General features: G+C 39.5%; 1 protein-coding gene across 2 annotated transcripts in view; it reads right to left on the bottom strand.

The window, feature by feature from the left end:
• The window catches only part of BLNK (B cell linker), a 99,039-nt gene that overhangs the window by 32,692 nt on the left and 40,721 nt on the right, over positions 1-25,626 (bottom strand). For both annotated transcript variants that reach the window (XM_027859783.1, XM_027859778.1), the window contains exons 3-7: positions 23,538-23,587; positions 14,745-14,785; positions 11,292-11,448; positions 6,143-6,300; positions 3,386-3,467 (exon numbers count right to left, since the gene is read on the bottom strand). In XM_027859783.1, coding sequence (XP_027715584.1) covers positions 3,386-3,467; positions 6,143-6,300; positions 11,292-11,448; positions 14,745-14,785; positions 23,538-23,587 — 488 coding nt within the window. The remainder of the gene's footprint in view (positions 1-3,385; positions 3,468-6,142; positions 6,301-11,291; positions 11,449-14,744; positions 14,786-23,537; positions 23,588-25,626) is intronic.

Below are 25,626 nucleotides of genomic sequence, written 5' to 3'. Positions count from 1 at the left end.
ATTAATTTATTTATTTTTAGTTTTCAACATTCACTTCCACAAGATTTTGAGTTCCAAATTTTCTCCCCATCTCATCCCTCCCTCCACCCCTTCCCTAATCTGTCCTCCCTTCTATCTCCCTCCCCCCTTCTCTTATTTTCTTCCCCTTCCATTTTCCTGTAGGGCAGGATAGATTTCTATACCCCATTGCCTGTATATCTTATTTCTCAGTTGCACATAAAAACAATTTTTTAACATTTGTTTTTAAAACTTTAGGTTCCAAAATTTCTCCCTTCCTCCCTCCCTACTTACCCTCATTGAGAAGGCAAGCAACTCGATACAGATTATACAAGCGTAGTCATGCAAAACACTTCCATAGTAGTCATGTGGTGGAACACTAACTATATTTCCCTTCATCCTATCCCACCTTCCCATTTATTTTATTCTCTCTTTTGACCCTGTCCCTCCTCAGAAGTGTTTGCTTCTGATTACCCCCTCTCCCAAGCTGCCCTCCCCTTTATTATCTCCCTGCTCTCTTATCCCCTTCCCCCCTATTTTCCCATAGGGTGAGGTAAATTTCCATATCCAACTAACAGTGTATGGTATTCCTTCCTTAAACCAAATCTGATGAGAATAAGATTCACTCATTCCCTCTCACCTTCCCCCACTTCCCCTCCACTATAAAAGCCTTTTCTTGTGTTTTGTGTGAGATAATTTACCCCATTCTACCTCCCCCTTTCTCCTTCTCCCAGTATAATCCTCTCTCACACCCTTAATTTTATTCTCCAGATATCACCCCTTCATCTTCAACTCACTCTATCTATCTATCTATCCTCTATCTATCTACCTATCTATCTATCCACATAATTTCTTTCCCCTCCAACTACCCTAATACTGACAAAGGTCTCATGAGTTACAAATATCATCTTGCCATGCAGAGATGTAAATAGTTCAACCTTCATAAGTCCTTTATGATTTCTCTTTCCTGTTTACCTCTTCATGCTTCTCTTGAGCCTTGTATTTGAAAATTGAATTTTCCATTCAGCTCTGGTCTTTTCATCAAGAATGCTTGAAAGTCTTCTATTTCACTGAATGTCCATTTTCCCCCCTGAAGGATTATACTCAGTTTTGCTGGATAGGTGATTCTTGGCTGTAATTCTATCTCCTTTGACCTCTGGCATATTATATTCTAAGCTCTCCAGTCCCTTAATGTAGAAGCTGCTAAATCTTGTATTATCATGATTATGTTTCCACAATATTTGAATTGTTTCTTTCTGGCTGCTTGCAATATTTTCTCCTTGACCTGGAACTCTGGAATTTGGCTACAATATTCCTAGGAGTTTTCCTTTGGGGATCTCTTTCAGGAGCTGATGGGTGGATTCTTTCCATTTCCATTTTACCCTCTGGTTCTAGAATATCAGGGCAGTCTTCCTTGATAATTTCTTGAAAGATGATGTCTAGGCTCTTTTTTTGATCATGGTTTTCAGACAGTCCAATAATTTTTAAATTATCTCTCCTGGATCTATTTTCCAGGTCAGTTGTTTTTCCAATGAGATATTTCATATTGTCTTCTATTTTTTCATTCTTTTGGTTTTGTTTTACAATGTCTTGATTTCTCATAAAGTCACTAGCTTCCATTTGCTCCATTCTAATTTTTAAGGAAGTATTTTCTTCAATGACCTTTTGGACTTCCTTTTCCATTTGGGCAATTATGCTTTTTAAGGCGTTCTTCTCCTCACTGGCTTTTTGGACCTCTTTTGCCATTTGGTTAGGCTATTTTTGAAGGTGTTATTTTCTTCAGTATTTTTTGGGGTCTCCTTTAGCAAGCAGTTGACTTGTTTTTCATGATTTTCTTGCATCACTGTCATTTCTCTTCCCAGTTTTTCCTTTACTTCTCTTACTTGTTTCTCAAAATCCTTTTTGAGGGGGCAGCTAGGTGGCGCAGTGGATAGAGCACTGGCCCTGAAGTCAGGAGGACCTGAGTTCAAATCTGGCCTCAGACCAAACACTTGACATTTACTAGCTGTGTGACCCCGGGCAAGTCACTTAACCTCAAATGCCTAAAAATTTTTTTAAAAAAATATTTTTAAAAATCCTTTTTGAGCTCTTCCACGTAGGAGCTTTGACTTTGTTGTCTTCTTCTGGTTGTATGTTTTGATCGTCTTTGTCTCCAAAGAAAGATTCTATGGTCTGACTATTTTTTTTGCACAGTTTGCTCATGTTCCCAGCCAATAACTTGAGTTTTAAACTCTTTGTTAAGGTAGGGGTCTGCTTCCAGTGTGGAGAATGTACTGTCCCAAGCTTTGGGGGTTTTGTGTAGCTGTTTTCAGAGATACTTGTAGGGACCTGTAAATTTTCAGTTCTTCCAAGGTGGCATGATCAAGAGTAAGGTGTTTACTCCTTTCCTGGCCTGTGCTCTGGTTTATGAATGACCACAAGCACTCTTTTCTGCCTTGGAACTGTGAGAAGAATTTCCTCTCCACCACTGCCACAAGCTCTACCATGCCACCGCTCCTCCTTGCCCCAGGACCACCACCCAGAACTGCATACCAGATCCAAGCACAGGCAAAGCAAGAGAATCCTGCTTCAGCACCAGCAAAGAGATCCCTGCAATCCCCCTCTGATCAGCCACTCTATTCCCCCTCAGTCTGTGGGCCGAGTGCTCTGGAAGCAACCACAGCCCCAGGGCTACACTGGGACGGAGCTTCTCTCTCACTGCAGTCACAGACCTTTCCTACTGACCTTCTAAGTTGTCTTTGGCGTTTGTGGATTGAGAAGTCTGGAAACCACCACAGCTGCCCATGATTCAGTCCTCTGAGGCTACAGTCCTACAACAGTAGGTTCGCTGAGGCCCTGTTTTTGCCTGCACAGCCCATGCTGACCTGTGCTCCCCTCCCAGCTCGGTGCAATAGACCTTTCCAATCCACCATCCAGGTTGTCTTGGGCTGGAAATTTGTTTCACTCTGTCTTTTTGTGGGTTCTGCTGCTCTAGAATTTGTGTAGAGCCATTTTTTACAGGTATTTGGAGGGGTTTTGGGGAGAGCTCAAGCAAGTCATTGCTTTCATTCCACCATCTTAGCTCCACCCCCTATGTAACTATTCATGAAATCATTCCTCACTTTAAGTTACATTGAGTCTATCTGTCAACATATCTGAATTTAATTTGCTAATGTGAAAATATCATGGAGCAGGGAGAGGGCATATTCTCAACATGGTATTGACCCACCTGCAGCCCAGGGGTCTAGCAGCCAAAGAAAATTATAGCTGCTCAGTTAAAATGGCTGTTTTTAAGCCCACGCTTACCACCTCAATTAAAATGGCTGTTTTTAAGCTCACACTTACCACCTAACAACCGTATATTCTCTGATCAAGTGCTAGAATTTATCTAAAATGTCCATGGTCTTACCTTGTTCAGATGGGAGTGAATCACCTTCTGTAGGATGGATGTAGTTTTCATCTTCATCTTCAACAGGAACCACATAATCGGTCTTTAAAAGTATAGAGATAAAAGCAATCACTGCTTAGCGTTCTCCAGAGGACAGTTCTACATTGACAGGAAAGTCTCTAGGGGAGATGACCTCAAGAATCCCTTCTGTCTTAACATAACTCTTGGTTGCCTACCTTCCTTGATGTGACTGTCACCCTTGGTACTGGACCATGCCTCAATCAGACATAAGGTTATGGGGACTTGTGGACCTAGAACATGTATGGGTGGGATGGGAAGGGACCTTGAGACCAAGGGAAATAACACTATGAAATCTTGTGGTTGAGCCAAGGGAACCTGGGCACTGAGCCTACCTTGGTCTGGGATTTTGTTACCCACAGACACAGGGCTCAGACCCTTAGGTTGTGGTAAGAACTAGTCCCTCACCACAAATACCACCATGGCAAAAAGACAGTCCTAGCCAGCCAGGTTGCTGCAACCTCCTCTACTACAAATCTTGCATCTCCTCCTGTCCCCTTCATCCCATCTTTTCCTCTCTTTTCCCTCTTATATTCTCATATTGATTTCTCCCCATTCTGCATAGACTGATAACAAATATGGTCATTGGAATGGACCCCCTTGCATCTCCACTTATATGGAGATAATCCCCAAAAGCTACTCCAAGTTTGCTTTAATGTACTATGTGGGTCAATACCCACTCAAAACCATTCCTCATGATCCCGTACTGATGTGGTTATGAATGTGTATCAGAGGACACATTAATTCAATCAAAGACATTTAGTCAAATAGTGTAGTAACTGAAATGAAGAGAGAAATTTACCTTTTCTCCCCCTACCCCCACTATGATGGTCACACAAAGGTTACATTATCCCACAAGTGGATATTATACATTATAAGTGGATACATTATACCACCAGTGGAGAGGGTACACATGATCCTTATGTGTGGATCCTTCTTACTTAAGGCATAGTGCCCTGAGGGAGATTGTGGGGAAAGGAATCTTCTCATGTCATTTTGTTTGCTTTGCTGTCAAACAGACATTTGTTTTGTTTGAACTAATATGTTATCTGGCTGGCAAAAGTACACAGTCAGAGGAGTACAGCGGAAAGAGCATCAGCTCAGGAACCAAGGGGCCTCAGTTCAAATCCTGCCTTGACGCTTACTCCTTTGAAACCTTGGGCAAGTCACTCCCTGGGCTTCTGTTTCCGCATCTGTAAAAGGAAGTTGGACTGAATGGTCTCTAAGGGCTATTCCAGTTCTAGCTATGGGATGTCACAATCCCATGACTTTGAAAACAGGCTAGATTTTCTAGGACACCCACATGTGAGAAAGCGAGCTAGGGAGTACTAGATAATAAGTAAACCTTTTACCTTAGTGATATTGTCTACATTGCACTATAAAGAGAAAGTAACAAAAAGATCATCCCTAGAAATCTATTACTTTCCCTTTAAACCAGAATTTCCAAGAAACCCATATTCTCTTGAAAATTAATGTGAATTTCAAACACTTGTAGCTTACTGTTTAAAAAGCACTGGGCAGAGACAAGTTGACTTTCTGTTGATGGAGCACCTTAGGAAAGGAGCCAATGTGTGAGGGATGGTGTGGGAGGAGGGGGGAGCTTTTAGAGGAGGTGGGAAGGTACCTACTTCATAATCCCTCCCAGGGATACCTTTTAAAGTGGACACCAAATCACAAACTCCTCTTTCCCCATCTTTTCTTCTTTTCCATCTCAGGAGAGAAAGCAGACAGTCAAAGGGTCAGAAAGGAGGCAGAATTAGAAAGAAATTCAGTGCAGCAGAAAAGCAAAAGTGGAGAAAGGAAAAAGAAAAATGGAGGGATAAGAGGAATTGAAAGGTGATGGGAAGGGGACAAAGGTGAGGGAGACTGATCCACAGTTAGCATCACACCATTACTCAGGGCCGTAACCAATGTCGTCAGGCAGGTGATGAGCATTTATTAAGCTCTTGGGAACCCTGCCCTACTTTGGGATGTCTAGGTCCCAGGTGTATGTCTCCACACATCAATTCACTAGTTAAGTTTTTTATAGTTCCATAACTATTTCTGGGGTCCCATTAGTACAAAATTTCTGCATACAGCCTGCTTCTAAGAAAATATTAAAACAAGATCCTACAAAAAGCTTTTCTTGTGCATAGAATGTTCTCTTTCTTTGTCTCTGCCTCTTAACTTACCTGGCTTCCTTCAAGACCCAACTCAAATTTCACCTTCTATTGAAGGCCTTTACATGCTCCCCCCCCCCCCCCCCCCCCCCCCCCCCTTTCGACTCTCTTCTGTCTACCAGTAATTTATGTTGCTTCTCCCATTAGAAGACCCTCCTTGAAGGCAGGAGCTATGTTTCTGCCTTTGTATTCCTGGCATTATGACTGATTGATTGCAGGAATTTACACATTCAAGAGAGTTGAGCAGTTATGGGGATGAAGACCCCAGAGTGGTAAGACCCCACCCTTTCACTGTTTACTTTGTACATATTTGGTATCTCCTTATGTGTGTGTATATGCTATATGCTCAGGTAGACTATAAGCTCCTTGAGGGCAGGGACTATTTTGGTTTTGTCTTCATATCACTTGTGTCTAGAACAAAGTTGATGCTTAATACACGTCTGTTGACTGACAGAGTGTTTTGCAAAGGTCAGCCCAGAGACCAAGGAGGCCTTTGCAGCTAAGTGTATGGAAGAGCTTTTGCCATTAACATAAGGATTACCTCATCTTCCAAGCAGTTTTTTGGCTTTGGTGAGAACTGAGGCTTCTGCGGAAGAGGTACCTGCGAAGTTGAGTGCTTTGTTTTCTGGGAAGGCCAACTTGCTTTACTTGGAAGTGTCTTGCTGAAAGGTGGAGAATGTCTCTGGTTTGATCGATTATCTTTAAAGGAAAGTACACACACATATATACAACATAAATTTAACTCCCGATTATTCAGTGGTTGGAATTCATTTGAGTGCTTTTTTTTTTTTAAAATAAAAGTCATTCCTGAAAGGTATACAGTACAATTTCATACACAGAATCCTATTTTGTCATTGCCTTATGTCATAAAGTTATAGATGCTTTTCTATAGAAAAAAAAAATCTGATTGAACTGAAAACTTTAAGCAATTGGGGTTTGAACCCAGGCCTTCTGTCTCCATACCCAATGCTTTTTATACTTCCTCTGGGTATAGGATTTTATGGGAATTTATGGGAACCATGGGTCAGACAGGACTAATCAGAAAACAGTGTGTCTTGGTTATAGTGAAGAATTGTTTTTCTTCACCTCTCTCTCTCCTCTTCCTCCTCCTCCACTTTCTTCTCTGTTTCCTTTGGAAGGGGAGATAATTAATATTTCATTTTCAAAGGCTTTCTCTGCTAGGCTGCCAACTGAATATGAAAGTAGACATCAACAGTCCTATTTAGTGTCTCAATAAAACAGAATAAGTGAACATTACAACAACTAAAAAGCAAGATTTCTGACAAATAAATCATTTTCCATACATGGGAGGGGGTGCGTGTGACAGTGGGGTGTAGTAGGAAGAACACCAGGCAAGGATTCAGTAAACCTGGGTTCTAAGTCCTGCCTCTGGACCTAACTTAGAGCAAATCACTTGAGCTTCCCTGGGCCTCATTTTCCGCACATGTAAAACAAGGATATTGTAAACAATGATTTCAGAGGTTCCTTCTACTATGAAATCTGAGTCATCTGGGGATAACTGAGAACTGACTATAACATAGATTTCCTATTTTTTTTTTCTTTTTAGTTATCACTTTAAATCAAAGTCCTGATATATTTGGTCACCACTGGAGGGCAACCTTACTGGACAAGTGTGGTAGTATTATCCCTGTTTGCTCTCTACTTCTTCAGATGGGGATTTGAAAACACACAGGAATGTTTGTATTATGCAATACAACAATGTTTGTATTAAGGTTGTGCAATCTTATATTTCCTTGTCAAGAGATACTAACATTTAACTTTTGTTTCAACTGAACTTTGCGGGAAAAAAATCCCCTTTTGGAGCAAAGGGATAAGAAAAGCTAATGTGCAATTTGTAAATCTGAACTTATTGGGATCTGGGTCCTTGTTTTATACTCTACATTAAATATTTGTGTTATTCTAGCTTCATTTACAGTTTTCTTTGACAGTATTTCAAAGTGCTCAGGTCTGCTGATCCTTTTAGTCACCTGTGCTGCAAAATACCAGTAGTTTCTTTGTTTTTCTTTTGGGGTTGGGTGAGGGAGAGGGTTTTCTCTTTAATGAAAAAGAATACTGGAATTAAAGTATGAGTGCCGAATTTTCAATTCTACCTGTGGTATTTCCTAGCTATATAATCATTAGCAAGCCACTTAACTTGTCCCAATTTCCTTATCTGTAAAATTGGGATAACAATAGCACTTAGTAGGTCTCAAATGAGATTATGTATATGAATTGCTTTGAAAGATTTAGGATTGGAATGGCTGAACCAGTTGTGGTACGTGATTGTGATGGAATACTATTGTACTATAAGAAATGACAAACAGGATGCTTTAAGAAAAACCTGGGAAGACTTACGTGAACTGATGCAAAGTGAAATGAGTAGAACCAGGAGCACATTGCACACAGTAACAGGAATATTGTAAGGATGATCAACTGCGAAAGACTTAGCTACTCTCAGCAATACAATAATACAAGACAACCCTAAAAGACTTATGATAAAAAAAAAAAAGCTATCCACCTCCAGAAGAACAGAAGGATTATGAATGAAGATTGAACCTTTATTAATTTTTTTAGTCAGTGTTTTCTTTTGTAACATGACTAATATGGAAATGTTATGCAGGATTGTACCTGTATAATCTATATCGAATTGCTCACCTTCTCAAGGGGGTGGAAGGGAAGGAGGCAGAGAATTTGGAACTCAAAATTTTTAAAAATGAATGTTAAAAATGTTTACATGTAATTGAAAAAGTTAAATGTAAAAAAAAAGAAAGACTTAGGCTGCTATATAAATGTCATCCATTAATGCTATTTATCAGTAATAATTATTATAAACTATGTTTTCTCTAATAATTCTTAGGCTTTTGAAAAATATTTGGAGTCAAATAAATTCAGAATAGTACTGAGCTGAGAGTCGGAAGACCTGGGTTCCAGTTCTGGTTTTGGTACTTATATGGTCTCAGCAAATCATTTGACTTCCTAAGCCTGTTTTCTTCTCCGTTAAATAGAGATAATACCTGTTCTGCTTTATTTCATAAGGTTGTTGCGAGATCAATTAAAATGAGGCAATGTACCTAAAAGGGGAAAAATGATAAGGATTCCTGTTCCTTGGATATACTGGAGGAGGATGACACTGTTCAACCCCTCTTAGATCTCACTAGTGAAATGTTTTCTTTCTCAATCAAGGCAAATGACTTAAGAAAATGAAGCAGGATTTTTACACTTCCCCTGCATGTCTCCTAGATGGTGATGTAGGTCTGGGCTCTGAATTCATCTCCTCTCCACTTCCCACATCCTCCTACTAGAATAATCTAAATAGTCAGATCAAGTATCAAATAGTGGAATTAATCAATCATGGATTACTAAAGGTCATAGTCACAGGATCTCAAAGTGAGAGAGATGCTTGAGTCCATCCAGTCCAATTCATAGCTGACTCCCCTCTACATCATATCCAACAAGTGGTCCATTATCTAGGTTTTGTTTGGAGACCTCCCTAAAGGTGGAATGCACCACCTTCCAAGTCAGCCCATTCCATCTGGGGATAGCTCTTAATATTAGGAAGTTGTTTTTTCTTATATCAAGTCTAAATATGCCTCTTAATAATTTTCACCCAATGCTACAAGTTCTATCCTCTAGGACTAACTGTGACAAATTTTAATCTCTCTTCCACCTTATAACCTTTCAAATACTTAAAAACTGTTAATTCACATTCCCTGCCCCCATCCCAATGTATTTCTTTTCTCCAGCCTTCAGACACTTTTCCAAACCAGTTTTTTTTTAATACCTTTTGAACATTTTGTCTTTAAACAAAATGTGCAAGCCATAAACCAGTTTTTTTAAGTTACAACCATGCCATTTCCCCTACACAGAATAAGGCATGTTTGGGCTACAAACTAATTCTGACCTTCAGATCTTTGTCTCAAGCTACACAAACTAATAAAGGGAAACATGGGAAGACAATGTTCATTTAGAAGCAGCTGTTAGAGAGGTTCAAGGGGAAAAAGGTTTCTGGGAAGGGATACCAGAGGAGACAGAGAATATGTATGGTGCTTAGCAAACTTTTTTTTTTTTTAATAAATGCTAGTTGTTATTATTGTTATAAATATGGGGAGAATGTCATATGGGTATGATACAGCAGAGAGAACTCTGGATGTTTTGTTAGAGTACCTAGCTAGGTTTGAATCCTGGTTCTGCTGTTTTCTTGATGAGCCAAATCACCTCTTTGGGCCTTGGTATCTTTATCCGTAAAATAAAGGGGTTATACTACATGATCTCTAAGGACACTTTGACTCAAAACCCTGCTTGCAGGGGCCAAGATACTTTCTGGTCTAGAGTTCTAAGAGGAGTCTTTGATAGAGAGAATGAATTGGTTTGCCTTGAAATAACATTGAGTGAGATAAATTCAATGTTGAGTAAAACACATAAATTCTCCACAAATCTCTTTTATATCTTCTTCTCTCTTCACTCACATGGCCATCATTCTAGGTTGACAATCTCTCATCAACTCTCACCTGGACTGCTGTCGTATTCTTCTAATTAGACTCCCTGCCTCAATTTTCTTCCCATTCCAATCTGTCCTCTAATACATTGACCAAAGTGATTTTACTAAAGAGTATATCTGACGGAGTATATATGTTGAACTCAGAAAGATAAGTCTTCCAGGACTGGAGTCTAGAAGATTCATCTTCCTGAGTTCAAATTCAGCCTCAGACACTTACTAGCTGTGGGACCCCAGGCAAGTCACTTAACCAGTTTGCCTCAGTTTCCTCATCTGTAAAATGAATTAGAGAAGGAAATGGCAAACAACTCTAGTATCTTTGCCAAGAAAACCCCAAATGGGGTCACAAAAAGTTGGATATGACTAAAATTGGCTGAACAATAACAATGTTCAACCATGTCATCACCACTGTACTTCCTGCCCCCCACCATCCTCCAGTGGCTCTCTATTATGTCTATAAATCATCTATTGAGCATTTAAAATTCTTCACAACTCGGTCCCTTCCTCTCTTTCCAGTCTTCTTCCATGACTGACCTGTACACCTTCTACTCTGTCCTTTCACAGGATGCTTAATCTGCCATCCTGATCTTTGCCCTGCCTGCGCCTCACAGACCTGGTATGCTCTGCCTCTTAGAAAGGTCTCACTTCTTTTAAGACTCAGCAGACAGGCCGCTTCCTGAAGGAGAACTTTCCTGCCCCCAAATACTAATGCCATCTGCCCTCTAAGGCTACTTTCCTTTACTCTGTAAGCATCTTTTAGGTATGTGTTGTCTCCCTAGTTAAAATGTAAATTCTTAAAGGAAGGGACCATTTTTTCCTTTCTCTTTGAATCCCCAGCACTTATCACAGGGCCTGGCACACAGTAAGTGTTTATTTTAAAAGTTTATGGATTGAATGACTTTATTTGAAGAAAATAATAATGACAGTTTATGTCTCTAAAGAATTTTAAGATTTATAAATCACTTTTTCAACATTATAAATACTATTATTCTCATTTAAGGATGGAAAAACCAAGGCTCTTAGTGGTTAAATAGTTTGCCCATAATCACACTGCTACGAAGTCTCAGAACCAGGACTTAAAACTAAGGTCTTTAGTCTCCATAGAGGCCAGAAATATATTTAATCTCTGCTTTACACATATGTTTGTATTAATATCCACTAGCATGGATACTAGAGAGATGACTATTAGTCTTACCTGCATATTCTCCCTTGGAAAATGGAAGCACAGAGGGGAGCTTCCTTTTTTCTTTTTCTGTAGGAGGAGGTTCATAGCTGTCATCTGTAGTTTCTTCTCCAGGTACCACATAGGTTTCTGAATCAGAGGGTTCATCTGGATTTTCATAGTCACTGTCCTACAAACATAGGTTGACTTCAGCTGTGATCAGGAAAAGTTAGCCATAAAATGAATTTCTATTAAAATTGTCTTATTCCCCATTGATGTATGTTTGGAAAGTGGGAGATGTAGTCTCAAAAGAAAAAAGAACGCTGCTTCCATGACCAAACTTCTAAAAATCACACACTCACAAAATAAGAGGATTTTTCAGAGCAAACATTTAGCGATTATTTTCAGAATAAGACATAGAATATAACTTCAGTATGAAGAAAAAACTGCTTAACAATGAGAACTGCACCAAAGTGGAAAGGGCTACCTAGAGAGGTGTTGGGTTCCCCTTCCTTGGAGGCCTTCAAATAGAGATTGAATGACCTTATATCACCTTGTCAGGTGTGTGATAGTGGGGATTCCTTTAAAGCATGAATTTGACTACATAGGTGCTGAGGTCCCTTCTCAAATGCTGACTCTGCAAAACTGCAAAACTATTGTACTCCAGCATCTTTATCAAGGAGTCTCAATGATTTTTAATGACCACATTCAGTTTTTATAGCTGTTACTTAACCATTTAGTTCCTCATTTTAGTGAGACTTTAAATCAGGGGGTAGGGAGCCTGCAGTCTGGAGGCTGCATGTGGCCCTGCACTGCACTTGAGGACCTGGAGGGCCACATGTGGTCTTGAGGTCACAGGTTCCCCACCCCTGATTCTTCTCTTACAGTTGGGATTTGCTCCATAACTGGCCACATCTGAACTTTTCATTATTATTATAGTTAGTAATAATGATAATATTAACTCACATTTACATAGTACTTTAAAGATGTATAAGGTACTTCCCTAACAACCACCTTGTGGAGATTGGGAGTGAAAGTATTTCCATTTTAAAAGTTGGGGAACTGAAGCTCCAAGAATTTAGGTGACCTCTGCAAGGTCATATGGCTATAAGCAACAGTCTCTTGGTGCTTCATTTTAAAGACACAGAAGAAGAAGAAATTAAAAGCTTTTATCTTTTCAACTTCTCATATCATGAATTCCTGCCTCTATGTACCATCTTCCCAAATCTTTCAGGGAGATGGGATTTTCTGGGTTTTGCCCACTGTTTTGCAGAAACACTCTAGTCACTATTTCAACTTTTCTTCCCTTGGAGCAGCCTAGGATAGCATAAAGCACTGGATTGGGAAGCAGGAGACCTAGGCTCTAGTCCTGATTCTGCCACCAATTTCTCATGTGACTTTAAGCAAACAGTTTTTACAATTCTGGGGTTTAGTTTCCATCGGTTTCCCTTTCTCCTCTCCCACTGATTTCTTGACCTCTTATAATCCGGCTTCCAATCCCTTCTCCATTTATCAAAGACCACTCGGCAAGGTCACCAGTCATGTTTTAATTGTTGAATCTCATGGCCCTTTCGCAGTCCTCATCCTTCTTGGCCTCTCTGCGGTGTTTGATACAGTATCTTGGACACTATCTATTGACATACCACTCCCTTCTGGTTCCTAAATCATATTGCTCATCTATTTTGAGCTGGAAAGGACCTCAGAGATCAAGTTCAACCCCCTCATTATACACAGGGGAGGTGAAGTTACTTCCCTAGGGTCATATAGATAGTGAACAGCAGAGAGGAGATCTGAACTCAGGTCTTTCGATGCCAAATCCAGTGTTCTTTCCACTAGTCCATGTTGTTCTCCCAGTTTTCATAGTTTATGACTGCCTTTAACTTGGATAGAGAGAGCTGGGTTTAGTTAATTTGGTTTCTTTGTCGCCTTTTCTTTCTAATCAATCTATTCTTGAGCCTACAACATCTATAGCACCAGAGAATATTACATGAGAATAATTAATATATATTATAAACCTGGAGATTATCTAGGTTATCATTTTGCTGACGAGGAAATTGAAGTGACTTGCCTAGGGTTCCATGGCTGTTAAGTGACAGATTTTTATGAAAACATGATAAAAGCCTTATAGGTCACCTAAAAAATAACCTCCCCTTGTATGAATAAAAAAATGTATTATTCCCTGCCCCATTCCCCCCATTAGAATGTAAGTTTCTTGAGGTCAAGAACTATCTAGTTTGCTTGCATTCATAGCTTGAGTGCTTGGCACACTGCCTGTCACGATGCATGCACTTAAGGAGTTTCATTTGCAAAATGGGCATTGACCGTTCCCGTTTTTACCCTGGCTCCCTGACTTTCTCATAGCCCTGAGCCTGCTCCTACATGTTTTCCCAAGTTACCGGTCTAAAAGGCTGTGCTTACATGAGACCAAGCAACATTCAGTGGGAGTTTTAGTGGATCCAAGTTCAACGCAAGTCATCAGTGTGAAATGGCACTTATAAAAACTAATTTAACTTTGGATCGCAGTAAGCTAGCCTCCAGAGTTAAGGAAGTGATAATCCTATTGACTCTGACTCGCTCAGACCAACATCTGAAGTACTGGGGTCAGTTCTGGGCATCTCATTTCAGGAAGTATGTTGATGACCTGAAGAATGTACTGAAGAGGGTAACTAGCATGTTGAAGGGCCTTAAGACCATGCTGAAGCAGATTTAGTTGAAGGAACTAGAACTGTTTAGCATGCAAAAGATGAAAGTTCAAGGGACCATGATAGCTGTCGTCAAGGGTTCAGAAGGTAGTCATGTAGAAGAAGGCTTATGCTTATTCTTTTTGGCTCTGTTTTGGAAGAACTTGGAACAATGAAGCAAGTGTCGCAAAGAGGCACATTTGGACTTCATTTCTTTGTAAAGGAAAAAATTCCAAACCATTTGAGTTATTCCAAAAGAGAATGGGCCACCTGAGGAAGTAGGGTGTTGCCCCCTTCAATGGAGGTTTTCAAACAAAGGCTGGATGCCCACTTCCCTACTATGTTATCTAGGGGATGTTATCTACATTTTTAGCTATGAGTTGGACCAGATGAGTGCTACTAAGGTCTCTTTCAACTCCGAGATTGTAGGATTTTGTAGTTCTGTGAATGCCATTTAAAAAAAAAAACAAAACTGAATTAATGAATAGTTTTTTGCTTTGAGTAGATAGTCTTTCAAGTTAATGTCTCTGGCTTTAATCAAATACACAATAACACACAACAAACATGTGTAGTAGACATGTAGATATCTTTATATGCCATGAAAAATCTAACAAAAAGGTAATGGGTCAGAAGTCATTATCTGAAGGAGTCAGAAGAAGCAATATGGTATAGGAGATGAATTTGGTATGTCACTTCCCTTTCAATGACCCAAAATGTGTAATTTGGAAGGAAACAGCTATAATTGTCTTCTCCAAGAGCCAGATTGACAGAATACCTTCCACTGATGTCAGCAGGACATACTTACAAAGTCATCTGACCACTGTTCCTCTTCATCAACCGGGCTTTCTAAAGAAGACATCAGAGGGAAAAGAAGATCACATGAGCACACGTAACGGCCAGTCTATTTAAGTTAAAAACAAACCTTTTCCCCAATTCAATTCAATCAGCATTATTAATCAAGTGATTTGTGCAAGGTGCTAGGCACCGAGGATACGAAGACAAAAAAAAAGAACCTGCCCTCAAGAAGCTTACGTTCTATTAGTGGATACAGCATATAAACATTTACAAAAATACAAAATAATCTGAGATGGAAGAGGACATAAACAACCAGAGGTGAAGGTCAAGAAAGGCTTCTCTCAAGAGGTGACACCTGAGAAGAACCTGGAAGCCAGGTCTAAGGGGAGAAGGCATTCCAGATATGGCTTTCAGCCTGTACAAAGACATGAGGTACTCCTGGGACACCACCCTCTGATTGGAGGGTGGAGGACTCTTCCTATGACTTTTATTTAAGGAGGGTCCTCAGGCTAGTCATCTCTCCATTTTCCACCAGGCTGCATGCCTTTGGCTGGATTTCTCTATCATGCCCCAGAAACTTTTCTTCTTAGAAGATCACTTCAGCTCTGGAACTCATAGCTCGGAAGTACCCCCTACCCCTGAAGCCTCTCCCTCTGACTAGAGGCTGGAAGGCTCCTCCCAGAACTCCATTTAAAGAGGGCTTAAAGAGGGTACATAGATCAGTCATCTCTTCATTTCTCATTAAGCTATACCCTTCTGGCTAGGTTTCTTCATCATGTCCTGGTCCTGATTGCTTTCTTCTCTTTTTCCCTTCTCCTCTTTTTCTACTTCCTTTTATGTGTTATCTTTCTCATTAGAATGTAAGTTCCTGGAGGGTAGGGACTGTCTTTCTTTTTGCTTGCATTTATATTTCTAGTGCTTAGCACAGGGCCTGGCCCATGGTAAACATTTAATAAATACTTGTTGACTGTGTAGAGAAAGAAGATAACGAGCTAGGATAGGGGCTAGGCATACATCTACAATTAGGGGGAATAATATAGATGATACCACAGCAAAGAAAACTGTGAAGGAGTGGTCAGGAAGGTAAAAGGGGAAACTAAAAGAGAGCAGTGTCAAAAACAAAAACAAAAAAACCAAAAACAACCCAGAGAAGAGAGAGTGGTCACATGCTGCAGAGAGGTCAAGAAGATGAGGACTGCTGTGCAGTCAGAAATCACCACAGACTCCCACATTGGAAATCACTATTCTGAAGAAGCTTAGAGTAGGGATAGGTAAGGTAAGGTGGAAGCAGGAGGACAGACTTAGGAACTGTGGCACACCTGGACTTTCTATGGAGTAGATGGTTTAATTTTGTGAATGTAATTGAATAGACTGTGCTGGAAAGTTGGCATTCTGGTTGTACCACATTCTCAAAAAAAAAAAAAAAGCCTTACCTTCATATTTACTATTGGATAATTAAATCCCACAAAATAAAGAGGATCTAATTTCTTATTTTGGCCCCAAATTAAGTGTTATCACATTACCCTTCTCCTTAACCTCAGACCTACATTAGATCAATTGACAGCAGAACATCTGCTATGAACCCAGCACTGGGAAAGGCACACTGGGAAAAAGGGTAGGGTATAAGAGAAGCATAAGATGGGGTCTGTGCCTTCTAGGAGCTTAAAATACAGTTGGGGAAATTCAACTAAAAATGTGAAACTATCATATTATTAATATCAATTAAAGACAGCATATAATTAAGTGTTTAACGAAGCAGAGTAGAACAAAAGTTTTAAGAAGAGAGAAGTCAATGCAGGCTGGAGCAATTGGGGAAAGTTTCCAAAAGGAGGTAAGTGGGACTCAGATCTAGAGCTCAGAACTAACGCTACCTCCTGCCACAAGTCTCTTCCTACACCAGTCCATTTTCTACTCAGTTGCCAAAGTGATCTTCCTAAAGCATAGGTCTGACCATGTCAGGCATGTTCATGTTCAGTTGCTTTCAGTCATGTCCAACTCTGTGACCCCATTTGAGGTTTTCTTGGCAAAGATACTAGAGTGGTTTGCCATTTCCTTCTCCAGCTCATTTTACAGATGAGGAAACTGAGGCAAACAGGGTTGAGTGACTTGCCTAGGGTCACACAGTTAGTAAGTGTCTGAAGCCAGATTTGGACTCAGGAAGACACCCCTCCCCTCCATAAATTTCAGTGGCTCTCTATAACTTCCAGGATCAAATATAAAATTGTCTGTTTGGTGTTCAAAGCCATTCATAACCTGCCCTCCCGCTTTCCAGTCTTCTTACATTTTACACCACTCTCCACTCCTCCACCTGCCCCCATACTCCAAGATCCAGTGGTACTGACTTCCTTGCTTTTCCTCACACAAGACACTCCATCTCCCAATTCTGAGCATTGTCGCTGGCTATCCTCCATGCCTGGAATTCTCTCCCTCCTCATTTCTGCCTTTTGGCTTCTCTGGCTTCCTTCAAAGCCAGCTGGAAAATCAGACCTTCTATAGGAAGCTTTACCTGATCTCCCTTAATTTTAGTGCCTCCTCTCTATTGATTATCCCTGCTAGATCCTGTCTATATTTATATCTGAGGTACAGAGTTGTACCTCAATGTTTGCAGGTTGTCTCCCCCAACAGACTGAGCTCTTTGAGAGTAGAGACCATCTTTTGCCTTTCCTCGTATCCCCCAGCACTAGCATAGTGCATGGCACGTGGGAGGAGCTTAATAAATACTTATTGACCTAAATAAGTTAATTTCACTGACTAATTTTTACTGAAAATCTTAGAGTGTCAATCATACCTTTAAAGCTTATCTAATTCAAATTCCTCATTTTATCAATCAGGAAAATGAGATTCAAGGTAAGTGACTTGTCTAAGGTCACCTGGTAAACAAATGGTAAATTTAGCTCTTGAACCCAGGCCTCCCAACTCCTGTGGCAATGGTTTTATTCCTATGTCAAAAATGGAAAAGATTTAGCTAGATGAAGAGGAGGAGGGGGAGGAGAGAGTCCAAAGAGCAGAAACAATAGGCAAGTACATAGAAGTCAGGAATAGAGTGGGGGACATTAAAGAGATTTCCTTGTATCAATGATTGGCTTTGGAGAGTATTGAGATGAAAGATTAAATACTTGAATGAAGCCAGATTGTAGGGATCTTAAGGGACTGTCTTTGGATTCAATCTAGTAGGCAAAAGAGAGTCACTGTAGTTTATTGAGCAGAGCAATAACATGATGAAAGTGACATTTTTAGACAATTAGATTATCAATGGTATTAGGGATGGAGATGAGAGAACCTAGAAGGGAGGACAAATAGAAAATTACTGTAATAACATGGAAATAAGGTGATGAGCACATGGACCTGATTTGTGGGAAAATGATAAATGTGAGAAGGAAAATCTAAGAGGTGCTTTGATGAATTAATGAGATTTGGTGACAGCCTGGACAGAAGAGATGAAAGAAAGAAAAGGACCAAAGACCACAGGGTCACAGATTTGGAACTGAAAGAGACCTTAGAGGTCATCAAGTCTAGTTCTCTAATTTTACTAATGGAGAAACTGAGGCACAGGGAAGCTAAGGGAAACACTTGCCCAAAGTCACACAATGAAGGGGTGGCAGAGCTATGCTTTGAACATAGGTCCTCTAACTCCCGATCTGTTACTTTTTACATTTTGATATATTGCCTTCTAACATATGGGTTGAGTGAGGGCCCCAACATTGATATAAATATATACATATTATATATTATATATGTGTGTATGTATATATATATGTATACATACATATATATACTAGTAAAGTTTAATTTCTTTTTTGATAAAGAATAAATATACTATGCAAAGCACAGTGCTAGGCACCAGAGTTATAAAGACAAAACCAAAACATTCCCTTCATTCAAAACATTCCATTCATATCACTGGGATATACAGTGATGATTCAGGCCAGGAACAAAAATCCCTGCCCTTCTTTGCTTCCCAGAAATTAAGCAAAGGTAAAGGAAATCATATTGCTAGATTTCCTAATGGTGGTAAGAGTCCTGTAACATTAGAAATGTCCAGGATAAGACTCAAGTAGATACTAATCTATCTTTAGGGATAAGATTCCCATGTCACGCCTGCTTTCTGCCATTTTCCTCCTTTCCATCCTATCCTTTCTGTACTCACTGCTAGGACATGGTAGCTTGTTTAGAAGAGGTATTACTATGCAGAATATGGGATGTGATAGTGTCATTGCATTCTTCCATGGCGCAATGACATCTGGAATGCTGTAGACAGTTTCCAAAGGAAGGAGACTGAAGATGGTGTGAAGACTAGAAGCCATTCTATATATTTATTGGTTGAAGCAACTGGGAGTATTTAGCCTGGAGAAAAAAATAACTGGGGGCAGAGGGCATGATAAGTGGCTTCAAGTCACTTTGATATAGGATAGAGTTCTTTACTTAGGACCTCTAAACTTAAAAAAAGTTTTGATGACTGTATTTTAATATAATCAATTTCCTTAGAATCCTATCCATATTATTTCATGCATTTAAAAACATTCTGAGAAAGGCCTATGTGATTCATTCTTCACCAGACTTGAAAAGGTTTCCATATCTCTCTCTCTCTCTCTCTCACACACACACGCATGCATGTGTGCATTCAGCATTCCTGGTGTAGAGAAAAGAGCATTGGACTCGAAATCAGAGTACATGTGTTTTGAGTCCTCACCCCACCTCTTGATGTATGTATGTTCTTGGACAAATCATTTCACCTGTTGTAATTGCTTCTTTTCCTTACTCCCTTCTCCTTCACTCCCCCACCCTCAGCCCTACCACCTTTCTTTCTCCTTCCTTCTCTCATTTGTGGAATTGGAGGAGTGTCGGATGACTTCTGAGATATCTTCCAGCTACAAAAGAATATGGTCCTTGATATAGTTCAACAAATGGTTTTCACATGGAAGAGGGGCTACATTTGTTCTTATTGGCCCTGGGGGGCAGAACTAGAGAAAATGGATAGAAGCTTCAGAAACATATTTTGGCTTGATATAAAGAAAAAAAAAATCAAACAATTATAGCTGTCCAGAAGTGGAATTCATTGCCCTAGAAAGTAAAGAATTCTGTATCCCTAGAGGGTTTTTAGGCAGAGGCTGGATGGCCACTTGTAAGAAGATGGTGGTAGCAATTTCTATTTAGGTACCACTCGGAGTAGATGACCCTTCCAACTCTCTTGAATTCTGTGGATTGTGATAGTTTTTCCTTCCTTGGCCAAATCATCAACGTTTCGATCCTCTGAACTCTATCCAAAGGCTGCCCACAGTAGCAAATTTCTGAGGTTCAGGCAAAACAGAAGTGGTTTTCAAAGAGCTTAGGAAAGTGGTTATGCTCCTGAGGATCAGAAAAGAGGACCCAGCTTTAAGGTTCACAGGAAATAAATGGTTGTTGCGGTCTCTAAGAGCCAGGGCCTACCACTTGGGCTCAGCTTTGGAACTCAAATTTTCAGCAGGCAATTAATGGTCTCCAAGGTTCATAGGGACTTGCTGTTGTTGGGCTCCCCAAGTTCTGGTTCTATTGACAGCCTTGGTGGTGAGGAGTTGGAAGAGCTTTGTGGGTCTAAGACCCGGGCTTGGGGTGAATCATAACCAGCTCCGGCAGATTAGAAGATATGGAGACACATCTCTATGATTCAAGTGAAGCCAAAGAGAAAGATTTCTTCGATTTTTGAAGAACCCACAGGAGTGACCTTTGAGAGTTTGTGGGGGTGACAAGAGAGTTTTCTGAGGAAATAGAGAAACAGATTTTACTCCTCTAACTTCCACATTTCTTGAAGAGCTAGGCCATGAGAGAGATTTGATTTTTGATCAATTGAATCTGTTTGGCCTATAAACCTGCTTTTTGGTTTGTTTGTTATTTGTTTTGTTTTCCCAAAGCTCAAGTCAAGGGTTCCTATTGTTATTCCCTCCTGCTAATGTAGCAGCTTTAACTCTCTTTGGAGGGTGAAAGGATTATAGCATCACAGGGTGCATGATGACTTTGCTTCCCCATCGCCATTTTCCAGGACCTTCTCTGACTGGAAAGACTGGAGGTCTTATGGTAGTGTCTGTTTAATCCGTCCTTGTAGTGAGATATTATGGGTAGTGTGTGTAAGATATGGACAAGTGAGAAATAAGTTTGTCCTTTTTTTCCCATGCGCTCTAACGTTACTGAGCAATGTGGAGATAGCTCATTATTCATTTTAGGGCCTATAAATCCTGTAAATGTCTTATTTCATCTTTCTAAGCCATAGATTCCATATCTACAAAATGGGAATAATGTTCTACATGGAGCTATTGTGAGAAAAAGTACTTGGTATACCTTAATATACCATATCACCCCCTCTTTTTGCAAGTCTGTGATGGCCATTATTATGATACAGTACTCTATCCCTGATTCCCCTCCGCATGTACAGGGAGTTCTGGGACTTACAGGTAAGGGACCCCATCACAGTCAGAAACACACCCTACCAATCTCATACCAACCAGGTCTTGTCTTTGAAACTGCTACTCGTTATCAACCGATAAGCAATTATTAAGCTTCTGCTATGTCAGCCGTGGGGATATAAAGACAGATACACAGAATCAGTCCCTGCCTCGAGGAGCTTCATTTTATCAGACTTAGGTACGTATTTTCTACCATAGGCAATGATCAGAACATTGATTAGTCAGCTACTAACATGACTCCCACTGCCTCTCTATAAACACCCTCATATGAGCAACAATCAACAATTTGGTCTTAGGATTTTTTCCTTGAAATCAGCATTGCTTCCCGGACCATGCCCGTCTCCTCTTCCCCACTCACCATATATCTAGTGCACAAAGTGCATCTCTTTCTGTCTCATCCATGCTAGGGACTTAGTCACAGCTGTGCAGCCAGGAAGAAGGTAATAGTGACACTTGGCTAGAGGGAGTGTGCAGCTAGGAACTAAGGCTGTTTTGCACAACATATGGCTTCCCAACAAAGAGACTCCACCCTCCAGCTAGGCTTGCCTCCCCATTGTACCACAATGCAATCAATATTGTCACACAACACAGCAGTACAATACAAAACAAATACAATATAACAAATTTCCCCATGATCCAGCCATGCTTTTCATCATCTCCATCAATCAATCAACAAGTATTTATGAAGCATCTACTATATGCCATGCACTGGAGAGGGCACAGGAGACATTGAATGAACCAGAAGAATGAAACTTTACTGGCCCTTGAGGATCTTGTATTCTGACGGGGGTGGGGAGCGACATGAACACTAATAAGTACATTCAAACATGTGAAAAATAAACACAAGGAAATTATGGGTGGGTGCTGGCATCTGGGTGGATCAGGAAAGGATTCTAGTAGAAGGTAGAACTTGATGTGATCTGTGTTGGCAGAGGCATTTTCCATACTATGAATTCCCTATGCTGATTAAATCACATATTTGAGGCCTATTTGGTATCTAGCACAGACTCTGATACGTTGCTGGTGCCAAATATATGCTTGCTGAACGAATGAATGAATGAATGAAGCCAAAGCTCCACACTGCTCTGGAACCCCTGATCACATTTCTAATACTTGTCAATTAAAGGGGGAGGAAGAAATACATATTAAAATATCTAATAACAATTGGACAGTGGTGGGATTGTTGGACAACACTTCTGATCCAGGTTTCTGACTCATGAATGGATCTACTAATCATGTTATAGCTATTTTCAGTGCTTGATAAAGTTCCTGGCACATAATAGGTGCTTAATAAAATGTTTATTGGCCATCTCCATCAATAATAAGAAATTTGATTGTGGAAGAGATTTGACCTGATTTATTGTCATCATGTAGAAACAACCTCAAATAATTTCAATACCCATGCTGCTCTTGGTGAAAGGATTTATAGAACCAGCCCCATTTAAGAAGTTATGATTTTCTATATTAAAGGCTAGTTCATAGAGAGATACCAGCATTATTGCAAGGTATTTTTTCAGGAGAGCAATTATGTTGGATTCTACATTTCCCTTCTTTCATTCTGTCCACCATAGTCAAGAGCCCCACCATTGTAGAGCTTCCATCTGCAATAGAACCTACTTCATAGGATCATATCATTAGAAACCTTAGAGGTCCCATCTAATCCAACTACCTCATTTCACAGATATGGAAAGGAAGGTCCATTAATGTCAAAAGACTTGCTCAAATTCCCAAAGGTAGTAAGCCAAAAAGCTGTGGTTGAGTTTTCTGACTCAAGAACCAGAGCCCTTTCCATTGCATCTGGCAGCTAGGTGGTACAATGAATAGAGCACTGAGCTTGGAAGTCAGGGATACCTGAGTTCAAATCTTGTCTTAGATAGCTATGTGACCCGGGGCAATTCACTTATTTTCTGTCTGTCTCATTTTTTTCATCTGTAGAATGAGGACTAATAGTACCTACCTGTGGTGCTGTTATGCAGATCAAATGAGATAATATTTGTAAAGCACTTAGCAAAGTGCCTAGCATATAATTGGTGCTTAATAAATGACTATTTCTTTCTTTCCTTCCTTGCATCCATCCATCCTTCCATCCATATTTCCTTCCTTCCTTCCTTTCTTCCCTTCCTTCCCAGTTCCTTGAGCTGAATTTTGGAAGTATCACATCATATAACTACTGGTTATTAATAGTTTATCATTCTTTATTTTTCTCCATTATCAGATACTGGTTATGTTTACTATGTCAAGCAGTTAAATCAGATACTATTTTTTCATATTATATTGGCACAGGCAGTTATCCCCCACCACAAGATAAACATAAACCAATGATATTTAAGAGATATTCAATTAATACTTTATTAGGAGAATCTTACCTGAAACATAATCTCTTTGAGGCACACTGGGTGGTGCTTTATTTTTTAACCTGTGGACAACAATCATTAGATATATAATTAATCAGACAACTATTACTGGGGCCCATTATAAATGCTGATAAAAAATAAAAATATTCACACCTCAAGACAAGGGTTAGTCATGTATTTATAAGGCTAGTCACACCTTTATTTAGACAAGAAGTTTGTAATCTGGCATTCAAGGATAGATTTCAGGGGGCCTATGAATATTTTTAAAAATTGATAATTTTATTTTACCGTAACTAATTTCCTTGGTAAGCTGGAAGAAAAAAAGGCTAAAGGCTTCTAGACTATATAAGAAGCCTCATGTCAATATATCATTTATGAATTTTTATTGACATTTATTATTGTTATATCACCTTGATTTTTTAATGCATCCTTCCCTTCCCTTTTCCAAGCAAACCAATTTTTGTTAACAAAAGAATACAAAGAAAGAGGGGGAAAAAAAGCAGTTTGGCAAAAATAAACAACATATCAACCAAGTCTGACGGTGTATGAAACGTTCCATACCCAGAGTCTCCAACCTCTGCAAAGAAGGGAGCTAGATAAGTTTTCTCATCTCTTGTTTGGGTCAACCTTGGTCATTAGAATCACAAAGTATTTAATCAAAGGTTTATTTTTTTTTGTCCTTCCAGTTTACATTGCTTTTAGTCATTACTTATGTGTTTTCCTGGTTTTACTTACTTTACTATGTATCAGTTCATAGAAATCTTCCAATGCTTTTCTTTTCTTTGTATTCACTATTTCTGATGGTGTAATAATATTTCATTGCATTCATGAACCATAATTTGTTTATCCATTACTCACTTAATGGGGATTCACTTAGTTTATGTTCCTTTGCTAACGTAAAATGTTACTATGAATATTTGGGTGACTATGAGACCTTTCTGTTCCCAACTAGCTTGGGATCTCTGGGTCAAAGGCATGAAATATTCCATAACTTTTTTAAAAGCATGATTGCAAATTGCTTTCTACAATGACTGGATCCCTTCATAGCTCAACCAACAGTGTCTTCACATCCATTTATTTTCCAAGACCCTCCTACACTGAGTACTTCTATCTTTTGTCAGCTTTGCAAGTTTGCCAAGCATGAAGTGAACTCTCAGTTATATTTTGATGTGCATTTCTCTTATTTTAGTGATTTAGAGCAATATTTCAAATGACTATTAATAATTTTAATTTCTTCTGTGAACTCCTTAATATTCTTTGACCTTGGTCTTACTGTATTTGTATTAGTTCTCTATATAACTTGGATATCAGACTCTTATTGACAGCTTCCCTTCTTATTGGAGTTGTAGGTTTTATTTATGCAAAAGTTTTTCAAATTTGTGTAACTGAAATTATCTATTTTATCTTTTATGATCACCTCTGTCCTTTATTTGGTTAAGAATTTTTTTGGGGGCAATCGGGCTTAAGTGACTTGCCCAGGCTCACACAGCTAGTAAGTATCAAGTGTCTGAGGCTGGATTTGAACTCAGGTCCTCCTGATTCCAGGGCCAGTGCTCTATTCACTGCGCCACCTAGCTGCCCCTTTGGTTAAGAATTTACCTTAATCTCGTAGACACAGATGGCTATGAAAGATATCTGTCCTTATTGTCTTCTAATTTTTTCAGGGTATGACCTTGTAATATTATGATTTTCTTTTAGAAGAGAGTTGGAAGGTGTTGGACTTCACAAATAACACCACAAAATGATACTGATTATGTCTTAACAAATAAGAAATTAATTTTAGGGAATGAGTTTCCTCTTCAGAGGTTTTCAAGTGGAGGCTGGATTATCATTTGTTAGGTATGTCAAAGTGGAGATTCCTTAGACTAATGGTCACTGAGATCCCTTCCAACTTTCAAATTCCATGATTCTTTGACTGGTTAATTATGTGGGAACTTTTAAAAAATTAATCGTAAATGTAGTTGGGCCAATGATAAAAAGCAAGTCAAATTCAAAGAATAAAAATGATATAGCATACAATTAAGACCTTGCCTATTCAAACAAATTATTTATAATGGGAAATGGATAAATCGTCAATGACACAGAAATAGTATCATTTTCT

This window comes from Vombatus ursinus, unplaced genomic scaffold (assembly GCF_900497805.2).
Source record: "Vombatus ursinus unplaced genomic scaffold, bare-nosed wombat genome assembly UNPS02000749.1, whole genome shotgun sequence".
In the NCBI taxonomy this organism is placed as follows: domain Eukaryota; kingdom Metazoa; phylum Chordata; class Mammalia; order Diprotodontia; family Vombatidae; genus Vombatus; species Vombatus ursinus.
This window is presented reverse-complemented; position numbering and strand designations above follow the sequence as displayed.